We start from the raw sequence: 11,651 nt of genomic DNA, 5'->3' as shown, positions 1-11,651 counted from the left end.
TTATTTTACAGCTTTAGTTACTAGTTGCTTTGCAGATTTAGATTATTAATACAACAATTAACTACTTAAGCCCTATTTTATACTTCGTCTATTTGTCAAATGGTTTGACAAATTTTTAGTGATTTTCTTCTGAAACAGGCCATTCATAATTACTACCAAAGTACTTTTTACTTTGGTACTGTACGTATATTTTGATGCCAATGCTTTTGTATTGTATTACTTTTGTATTATACTTTGAATACAGGACTTATCTACCACTGAAACACGCACACACACACACACACACACACACACACACACACACACACACACACACACACACACACACACACACACACACACACACACACACACACACACACACACACACACACACACACACACACACACAATGATTACAAATACAGAAACATAATTAAAATGAAAGGCCATGTTATCTGCTTTCAAATGAGATCCTCATTGTGTTTTTATAATTTTGTGTGAGCTATGTGTTAATTTTGTGTCTCTCTCTCTCTGTCTCTCTCTCTCCACAGTGCAGCAGGGAGGAGGACAAGGAGAGGACACCAATAGACCAGTACTGGTAAACACACACACGCACACGCACACACACACACATACACATACAGTACACGCATACACACACACACAGAAGTAATAATGACGTGTGAGAGAGTGGAGAGGTTTCAGAGTAGAGCCATGCTGTGTCGTGCAGACCGGTGGTCCGAGGTGGTGACGACTGCCACCCGGGCCAAGGACATGGACAACGCCTCCTTCTCCTCCTTCAACGTGGACGACGGCCTGACCAGCCTGCAGTGGCTGGTCAGGCCACTGCCCTGTGACTTCTACGTCCCTGATGCCAACGGCAGAGGGTCCCAGGCAGGCCCCGGCCACCACCGCCAGCCACCTCCTGTCTTCAGCTGCCGCCAGCCGGTGAGTTCTCCTGAGGTGCCTTTGTCCCCTCTGGCCGCGGACCCCGCACCCATCAGGACCACGCCGGCGGCCTGCATCCCGACGCAGCAGAGCCTCCCTGGCATCGTGCCCCACGGCGCCCCTGGCAAGAGACCGCCTTACACGTTCCCGATGATGATCTGCATGGCCATGCAAGCCAACGGGAAGAGCAACATCCCGGTCTCCTGCATCTACCAGTGGTTTGTGGACAACTTCTCCTACTTCCGCCACCACGCCAATCCCGACTCCTGGAAGAGCAGCATCCGGCACAACCTGTCCAACAATAAGAAGTTCATCAATGTCTCTCGGCCGGAAGACAACACAGGTAAGGGAGGCTTCTGGACGGTCGACCCGCAGTATGCCGAGAGCATCCTTGTCAAGGCTTTCAGCAAGTGGATGACCTCTGTCCAGATTGACCCGACACTGCAGAGACCACCCATGTGGAGCCCACCCCTGCAGAGCCCTCCGCTGCAGAGCCCTCCGCTGCAGAGCCCACCCCTGCCCGTGTCGCAGCAGCTGATCAGGGGCCTTGATGAAGCCACCAGCGTGGAACAGAACCAGCCAGCCAAGGAGATCGGCAGGCTCAAGAGGAAGAGGCGTCCAGACTCTACAGCTAGCGTGGCCAAAGTCCCCCGTCGATCCAGCTCCCTGCGGCTTCATGCTGAAGAACGGAAAGAGTTGGACGGCCTCCTCGACTGGATCTTGAGCAGGGAGATCAGTCCGGACCACCCACTCACTCCTATCCAGCAGCATCAGGGTCCAGAGCTCTGCACTGTTGCTACCTCCGCTGTCTCCTGTGCGCCTCCTTCCCCTCCTAGCTGTGCCTTGGGTTGGCTCCCACAGAGTCCGTTCGTTCACCATCAGCTCCTTGGTTCGGGCTTGAGCGGGGAGCTGAGTCTACTCCTTGGTTCGGCCTTGAGGAGTCTTGACAGCGGTGAGCCGCTGAGCAGTACCAGCCCCATAGAGGACGACCAGACGGTCAACTTCGAATGGGGCTTGGACTCGGACTTCCTCGATCCGGCCTTGAGCGGGGACCTGAGTCTGTACAGCGGGGAGCCGCTGAACAGCACCAGCCCTGTAGAGGACGACTTGGACTTCCTCGACTCGGCCTTGAGCAAGGAGGTGGTGGTGAACGACGTTGACTGGGACGCCTTCTTTGAGTCAGCTTTGAGTGGGGAGCGTGGGGACAGTGTGGACAGCGGGGAGCCGCTGTGCTGAGCCCCAGGTAAGTGGATGTTGGAGAGGATTGGACCTATCCATGGAACAAAGACCATATACAAGGTAAGTAAGGTACCCATATATGGGGCCGTCAGAGATCCCCATACAAGGACCCGATCTAGGTCACCCGAGACTAATGTCATGGACACTGTGGAGACCGACATCACAACAGCTGATGTCACGGACAGAACACGCCGTACAAGGAGATATGCACGCTCCATATAAGGTCTAGCAAGAGCGTGGTGATGTCAGGAGAGTGACACTGCACCCCTCTGGAGAGAGGAGATGAGAGGAGAGGAGAGGAGAGGAGAGGAGAGGAGAGGAGAGGAGAGGAGAGGAGAGGAGAGGAGAGGAGAGGAGAGGAGAGGAGACTAAAGGAGAGGAGACTAAAGGAGAGGAGAGGAGACTAAAGGAGAGGACGAGAGGAGGAGAGATGAGAGGAGATGAGAGGAGAGGAGAGGAGACTAAAGGAGAGGAGACTAAAGGAGAGGAGACTAAAGGAGAGGAGAGGAGACTAAAGGAGAGGACGAGAGGAGGAGAGATGAGAGGAGAGGAGAGGAGAGAAGAGGACAGAAGTTTATCGCCACTGGATACTTGAGCTCTCAGCTGAAGGCAACAATCAAAACAATGAGGTATCTACTCTATAATTTATTTTTGTTTTTTTATTACTTTGTAAATAATAATAAACTCTGGTTGAGATTAATTGATTGCAGCAAGCACAGGAGTGAGGAGTCCCTTCTGACTGGTCACAGAGGTCCCCCCAGTTGAGCTGGGTTAGTTGAGCCCTACTCCTAACCGCTCTTGGTGCGCGTGGACGTGTTTCTAGGAAGGATGGACGACTGTAGCATGAAGGCAACTGCATTACCTTACCAGTGAGCCTGGCTCTTCAAGTGGATGCACAACGTTGTAATGCAGGGTTCCAGGTTTGTATCCCCCACTGGTAAGTCACTTTGTTGTTTATTTGTCCAGATTGCCTTGGTACTGTAAGCAAACACGTTTGTTTTTTATGTAATGTATGTGAAGCACTTTGTAAACCTGCTTTTGAAAAGTGCTACATAAATAAAGTTTATTTACATGATAAAATGCAAAAAAAAAAAAAAAAAAAAAAATATATATATATATATATATACTGTATCTGTATCTTGTCTGTCTGTCTGTCTGTCTGTCTGTCTGTCTGTCTGTCTGTCTACACACACACACACACACACACTCAAAAACTTTCTGGAGCGTCTGGGTGTGGTAGTGGTAAAACACTGTCACACCACGCAGGTTGCTGGGTTCAATACCCAGCAGCAGCAGTGCCTCCAGCTTGGCTGGCCGCTCCAACAAACACAATTGGCTACAGTGTTTGCAGGTGGGAAGCTGGTGATGGATCAAGTGATCATGTTCTTTTTGCTGCACTGCAGAAGCTGCTGATGCACATTTTGACTTATGTTTTCAGTTTAGTTGTAGTTTGTTTTTAAAGTGGCTTTGCTAGTTAAGTTTAGTTTTTAGTTTTGGAAAAGGCTTAGTTTATAGTTTCGTTTTTTATTAGATGTAGTGTTAGTTCTTTATTGTAATATGGGGTATTTGTCAGGGGTGAGATTCAGAAAGGTCATAAAAGGTATTGTGTAATAAAAACATAACATTTTAAAAGATGTATTCACAGTTGAAACTGGTACAGTACTAGTCTTATGTAAGACTAAAAGTAAGGATATTTTATTTTTAATTTTTAATTAGTCTCAGTAAGGATATACAGTTTCAATTAGTTGTATTTTTTACCCTAGTTTTTGTTTCAGTTACTAAAATGTTTTTTTCAATTACATTTTTAGTTATTTTGCTAATTTTAGTTAACTATAATAACCTCGATGCACATAGCAGTTTATAGCAGCAACAGGGACTGCAGGACACTTGGGGACAGTTGGGAATTGGCAATGACTAAATTGGGTCTCCTCCCATGATTGTCACCTTGCCGTTGGTGGAGGAGCTTGTGTTATCCCAGAGACCCAGAGAGCTCTCCTGGCTGGTCCAACCATGCCAGACAGCTCAAAGGGCAGGGGTCAGACTAAGGACAATCGCTAGTCCTCCATATTGGGGGTTGGGAATGAGGTTAACAACCTCGTCCCTTAAAACAAACATGTTACAGAAATCATCACAAGAAACCAAAGCAGTCCAGAGGACGTCCAAGGAGACACCAGCCACAACAACACCTGTGCAAGGTAGTAGCAGTGGTGGAGTATTGTATACTTAAGTAAATGTAGTAATACCACAATATAAAAATACTCTGTTACAAGTAAAAGGCTTGTATTCAAATTTTTTACAGAAACAGGTTTGTAAGCTATGAGCCACTGGCATCAAAGCAGCTTGCAGAGGTGCTTGCACTGAATGTCATGTCCGACTTTTTAAAGATCAGTTTTATTTGTCAAGTTTGTTTTTCTATATCTGACTGCATGTCTGCTTTCTTCCTTGCTTTTCTCAGTATACTATTTGACATGTCATACTGTACTGTATGCTGTTTATATAGTGCTATTCTCTGTGTTATGCAGGAGCTGGTTGCCACATTCATCTGGCTTGAAGACAGAAATAAATAGTCGTTGGTCCATCTGGCTCTTCCCTGCTACCCTGATCTAACTTCCATGCTGGCCACCAGGGGGCCCTGTTCTATGTGCACATCATCAACCTGAGGAAGGTAGGGGTGGCTGGCTGAACATAATGATTGTGTGTTAATCAGTATTGATCATAAATTAACGTATAATCACACTGGTATATTGGTCTGATTGGGCTATAATGTTGAAATATAACGGCAAGATCATTGTTTTTTCCCTTTGCCTTTGCCACAATCCCCCTACACACACACAGACACACACACACACACACACACACACACACACACACACACACACACACACACACACACACACACACACAAACACAATTGTCATTCTGTATGATATTGTTGAATGTATAAAATTGCACGTTTTATATAACCGTACTCAAATGTGGGACGTAAATATTGCAGTTACTAACATTCACCAAACTCAATCTCAATTCAAACTGTAAAAAATGTACAAGAAATGCTAAACATGGTCTCTTTCTCCCTCCCTCTCCATTCTTATTTCTCTTTCTCTCTCTCTCTTTCTTAACAGTTGCTCCATCCTGCTGGCCTCTCATCCTGGTCTATCTGTTCTCCATCATGGGCTTCCTGTGTCTGAACAACGACTGATACCCTGCCTCAGATAGCACCGGGTAACTCCTGTCCCTAAAGCCCAATTCATACTCCATCCCAAGTTGAACAGAACTTTGTTCGGACAGGGTAGGTTATAACTACAGATCGACATCATTCGGGACTCCATGATGGATTGCCCACAGCATGTCGGAACCACATCCAGGTATTAAATCCATTCTGCTGGCTTGGATTCAGTCGCTGGAGATGCAAGCTGCTACAGCTGCGATTCATTGATCAGATTAGTGACTGGGCGGGGTCTGGCGTTCAGAACACAGAACAGTGAATGGACATTTGTCTCTCAGGAGTTTTTTTTTGTTTTGGACAGACCATCCGAAAAAGGTTCTGACATCGTATGGATTATTTTGAAGCATTTATTGGCATTAACCCCTAAACCTGTCTGTGTCATGCCTTTGACCTTTAACTCTTAAAGGTTGTATACTGTAAGTGATATTATTTTGTTAGTATAAATGTTAAATACAAATAGCCATATTTCCCCCCTAGTAATCATTGAAAAAAAAAAGGGGGAAAAAGATCACTTACAGCAGCTTTAATGTAAACTTCCTTTATCATGGAGATAACTAAGTCTATTTCAAGTCTATTAAATGCTGTTTTTGTTATGTTGTTATCTTCTTCGCCTGTTTCTACCTACTGGTGGTCTATACACTATGCACACTTGATCAGCCCAGGAGTAGAAGGCCAGGTCGGATGTTGAATCATCCTTATACTGTCTTTTATATTATATTGTTACTGTTTTTGTTACTACTACTTTTCTGTACGTGTTCTCTACCCATACCCGTATCTTTGTTTCATCCTAATTACTATAACCATAACTTTAACATTTAAAGCCTCACTATGTAACTTTTTTTTTAAATGAATAAAATGTAATTTTGTCCAATCTGTTTGGTAGAGTATGTTAATACAATATAACTTATACAAATGGGGTGGTTGTATTTTGTCTCCCTGCTTTTCTATTGAGACATTGATATTGTGTCAAAGGTCATGTCTCACCTAGACACAGGACCTGACACAAATTCTGACTTGACGGTCAAGATTCAATTTATTCCTAGAGCAAGTAGACCGGCTCTATTAGATCAATGGTAGAAATGTCAGCACTTTCGCTGGAAACCGGGTTCAGATCCAGGGTAGAAGAAGAAAGTTACATGGTGCTGCTTTTAATGCAACTCTAAATGGGGTTATCATACGAGTCAGATGATTGTAGCTGATGTGTAATGTGTCAAACTGAAGGTTTGAACTATGATTCAATTATAGACATTTTCAAGTGCAAGCACCATCGTCTCATGCTGTGTAGACTGCTGTAAACATTATTTGATTTGCTAACTTTGCTGTTGTAATCTCAATTTTGAAATGACTCAATAATTTGTGCATGACGTCATATTTTCATCCATCTGCCTACTATGCTTCTTTGAGAATAAAAACCGTACATTGATTGTAGTTCCATATTGTATTTTATTCACTTTTCTTTTTGTATTAAGTTGGCAATATCTCTTTCTCAACACTGGTTTGATTAACAGAAAACACATCACTGTCACCGTCTGGTGACTGATATTGTCCTTCTAATCTGTGAGGAGGCTGTGTTTTTTTTCCAATTACTGTATCCTTTTTTTTTATATAAAACTTTTTTCATAAACTAGATATATAAAATGTTTACTGTAATCTCATGGGCTCTACACTTGGTTGACCATATTCTAAAGGGCTACACTAAATATCTTCGCTGAACACATGCACGCACGCACATACATAGTAGATAAACCATTCCTATGAGGAAGTGAACAAGGCTCAGCTGGTGTAGCAATAATCTCTGTAGATAGTTTGTTGGTGTCGGGAGCCTGTTTGTTAGTGTGGAGATGACCATAGTTTCTGATAGGTTGGGGACGTAGTATGGCCTTGGGAGTCACCTCCTCACTCCCACTGTTTATGCCTAAAACAATAAATATGTGTTGATCTTTTCCTTTATGACACCTACAGTGGTGTTTCAAAGTTTGTGAACCCTTTAGAATGTTCTATATTTCTTCATAAATAGTTCTACAGTAGACAGGGAGAACCCAATAAACTACAATGTATTTGAGGGAAATGATCCAATTGTATGTGAATGTCAAATGTCAAAACAATGTGAACTTCAAGGATTAGCAGTTCATTTGAAGGTGTTTTCATTCACACAAATAAACTCAGTTACGGTTGATAATTCCTCGCATTACAATAGGGCTCAAAATGGACCACAAGGACCCTCAGGGTTCCTTGAGGGGGTTCCAAATGGACCCTTGCAGGTGAGTGTACAAATGGAACCAAATGGACTTCTACAGGTCTATTTGCTTCCCTTTGTACATTCTGAGAGTAATGGGGGTTTGATATCTTTACTGATCATACATCTGATCCACCATAATCAAAAGGATAACGGACAAAAGCTTACAGCCTGTTTCCATTGCGGTCCTTAGTATGAGGTGTGTATGAAGTCATGTAGTGTGGTATAAAGTGCAGAATGTGTCCATTTTTTAAAAATAAATCGGTGCTATTGAACACCCTTTAAGTCTTTGTGTGGGTTTTACAAATAATTAACCAATGAAAAGTATTAAAAAGCGCTTCTGACTAAACATCCTAACTCCATTGGAGTCAAACTGTTGTTCAAACCTCCAATTTGTGGAGATAGTTGTTTTGTCCTTAATTGATTAGAATTACCTGTCTCCACATTAATGGTCAAAAACTCCACTTGAGCTGTATTTGGGTAAATTGGTGATACTATATAAGGACGCATTCAAGTACTGACAATGTATAAAGTCACCATAGCAACTATGACGAGGCAGTATTGTGTTGTTCTAAAAACGTTTTTTTTTCATTTCCTAATAAAATTATATTTTGGACATAGCTGGTTTCTGTCCCACAGCAAAGTAATGCTTATTTTAATAATAATCGTGTAATTTAAAATTACAAAAAAGTACTTAAGTAGCTTAAGCTAGGCTGGGGTTAAAAATCATAGAACTATCTATCTATCTAACAAGACCCTCAGGGTCATACACGTGCAAATGTACCCTTACGGCTGGAGTTAAATTAACATTAAAGATTTTATTTACCGTGCAGTCTGCCAAGTTCACTGAACTCGGTTTATTCACTAATACTCTACAATAAAACAACATATTCACAGTGTAATAACAATACCATACTCTATGGTATAAGAAAACAATCATAATCAATACAATATTTTCTGATGGGGGTCTTTGGCAAAATACATGTTAATTCTGAGTTTGAGAACCATTGTCACAAATAGATGAGATAAAGTTAAAAACATAGTTCTACATGATATTCCTATGCATATACTGTATAGGCCTATTAAACAATGAATGAGTTAAATCAGTATAATTTCCCAGACCATGTGCACACTAAGCAGCAGATGTATCCACGGGGGATTCAGTTACTGACGATGAATCATACAAATTGTTGTAAAAGGAAATGCTGGATTCACTTCCATGCTGCGTACCCTGGAAGAGAACAGAAAAGGGTTTGATAGTCTTATTTCAAGGGAGGCTTGAACGCACATGTTGCTGTTTGAAATCTATATACTTACATCTATTTTACAGTCATAAAGATCAAATACAGCGTTCTGGACAACTGCCTCATCTGTCATGGATTGATGCTGGTTGCTGACAGGGAGTAGACAAAGGTTAAGTCAGCAAATCCCATATAGTACCGTACAGTATGTCACAGATAATTTCACTGTAGTATTATTACAGTATGTACATTATGTATGTGAACCTCATCATTATGATCATATTTATTATAATAATTGTCATCGTCGGCATCATCAAAATTACATACGTGTTGAAGCACCTCCTGTAGACAGAAAGGACAAGTATACAGCCAAGTCCAGCCAGCAGACCGAGACCAACCGCTAGTCCTATGACCAAGGCATCTGCAGACACAAACACACACACAAAATACACATGAACACTCAACTACTATGTGAAACAAGGGTCTCAGCTGACTCAAAAATAGTCCCGTTCTCCCATTAACCACTTTCTACCTGTCGCCCGTCATTATAGGCAGTGGTACTCTGAGTCTGCCCTACATACTCCAGGGTCCGGGGACCCCCAGGGGTCCTTCAGGGGGTTCCAGGGGGTACCCCCTCAAGGATTTTAATTAAAGGTAGGGTAAGTGATTTACTTTGGTTAAAATAAGTGTTAAATAGCCCTATATTCTGATAGTACTCATTGCTATAGAGTGTTTGTTCAGTAAAAGGAGTCTCCCATGTCTCTCCAGCTCTTTATTAAACAGAAAATGCATTTTCAGTGCTCTCTCCTGATTGGCTTAAATGTTGTCACCTACCTGAAAATGTACTATATTCTGTTTACTAAAGAGTTGGAGAGACCCCTGTGACCGAACAAACGCTTTGTAGCAATGATTACTATCAGAATATAGTACTTTAACCTTTTTAACAAAAAAAATACCAAATAATATCACCCTACCTTTAATTAAAGGTATAAGTTTTATAACCACTGATGTAAGGCATAAGTGGTTATGATATGGAGGGTATAGCGTTTACCATCATTATGTGGTGGGTCAATAGGGGGCGGTGGTGAATAGCATGAGTCAGGTAGGACAGTGACATCATCCAAAGCCACTTTCCAACCACCGTCCATCCCCCTCTGATTATACAAACACCAACTGTGAGAAGAAAAACAGAGTCATTCAGATTAACTGTTCAAATTATAACTAGAAAATGTGCTCCTCGGAGCACAAGTCTCCGCCAGCAGACCCGTGCTATTTCACTTCTTGAAGCAATGTGTCATATGGGAGTCCTCGTAATTGACTGGTTTGTTCAAATGCTTGTCTGTCTTCTTCATCTTCATTGTCTTGAACAGTTTCAGCAGTTGATTGGTGTGTTTGATCTATGTCAGTTTTCTCTAGTGCTACATAATGTATTTGATCAAGGTGGCCAATTGTTACAGTATTAAGACTTCGGCCTTGTTGTGGGATCAATTCAACTCTATAGTCCTCTTCTGTGTTACTGTTGTAGATGAGTAAGCTTTCTTAGCTTTGGCCTTCTGAGCCTTTGCTTGACCAATGTTAGGTGTTCTCAGAGGGACACACACACACACGCACGGACGGGTGATTTGTACTGGAAGGTACTGTTCCAATCAAGACTGATTGATCCTGTCTTACCTCACTTCAAAAGGCATAAATGGCCTTTTGAAGTGACACACCTATTTATAGGATTTTATTTCGTCATGCGTCCCTCTAGCCAATCAAAGGCATTGGTGTCAACATATTGACACGTGTCACGTGGAGCTTGACCAACGTTAGCTTGGCTAGGGGCCATGCTAACACACGGCGGGACGAAGCGAAAACATACTCTCCACCTCCGGCGGAGACAATAATATCACAGGAAGAAGAAATGACGATGGAAAAGAATATTACATTTAGCCTATTTTATGTCCAGACAATTAAAAGGACGAGTTTCTACAAGAATCTTCCAAAAGACACATGACCTGTACAAGTATTGATGTGTAGAGCAACAGTGATGGGAAAGTAGACTTTCCTATTAAGGGTGCTCCACAGTAACATCCTCAGTGTTAATCTATCCATTTGTACACTCTCAGAGTTACATTAAAGCTATAATACTGAACTTTAATGTATAAAAAAAGTTAATTTAACCAATCTGTAGTGTATGGTACAGTATGTTAATACAATATAACTAGTGCATCTACAGTGAGTTGGGGGTAGTCTCCATACTCAGGGAAGAGTAGGCAACTCTTCCTTTGAGAAATTGAGACCCTGGTGTCAGGGAGGACGCCTACTGGTTGATGAGTAGTACCGCCGGAAGCTAACAAGCACAATCATCTCCCTTGACCAAGCTGGGATTGTATCTTGAATGAGAGGTACAAATGTGGTCTCTCATGCGGCAGAGCAGACCAGGGTTCAAATATAAGAGGCATGAAGTACAAACAGTTAATATTAGAATTATATTATACAACTCAGCCACATCAAATCCTGAATTAATTTGTAACACTGAGGAGTTTACTGTGTCATAGAGCAACTGGCTATACATTGGGATTAATTTTGCATTGACCACAGTACACTAAAGTATCTTTAACAAAACTCTGCATCTGAGCTGGTCTTTGTCTGCCACCTTCTCTGAAAATTATATAAAACAAATATAAAAACATATTTTTTGTATATTACATTTTTTATATTTTATATCATGACATGTGCCTGCTGTGGTGTGACTGGTGTCGGCCGGGGTCGTGTCGGGCGGGGTTGGTCGGCTCTT

At 42.3% G+C, this 11,651-nt stretch overlaps 1 protein-coding gene and 1 long non-coding RNA gene across 2 annotated transcripts in view; both read right to left on the bottom strand.

Moving 5' to 3' along the window:
• Window positions 1–8,468: 8,468 nt before the first annotated feature.
• Window positions 8,469–9,279, bottom strand: LOC308093936. The gene is made up of 3 exons (XR_013933912.1): window positions 9,200–9,279; window positions 8,949–9,024; window positions 8,469–8,862 (listed from the first exon to the last, which is right to left on the bottom strand). It is a non-coding gene; the product is annotated as an uncharacterized lncRNA (long non-coding RNA).
• LOC308093541 (MAM and LDL-receptor class A domain-containing protein 1-like) overlaps window positions 9,279–11,651 on the bottom strand; it is a gene marked incomplete at both ends in the record, with an annotated part of 22,672 nt that continues 20,299 nt past the window's right edge. Inside the window, one exon of the mRNA XM_080439877.1 lies at window positions 9,279–9,293. Within this exon, the coding sequence (XP_080296003.1) occupies window positions 9,279–9,293 (15 nt within the window). The remainder of the gene's footprint in view (window positions 9,294–11,651) is intronic.

Source organism: Gymnoscopelus braueri (assembly GCF_963280865.1).
Source record: "Gymnoscopelus braueri genome assembly, chromosome: 10".
Taxonomy (NCBI): domain Eukaryota; kingdom Metazoa; phylum Chordata; class Actinopteri; order Myctophiformes; family Myctophidae; genus Gymnoscopelus; species Gymnoscopelus braueri.
Note: the sequence above shows the minus strand (reverse complement) of the source record. Positions and strands in the feature narration are given on the sequence as shown.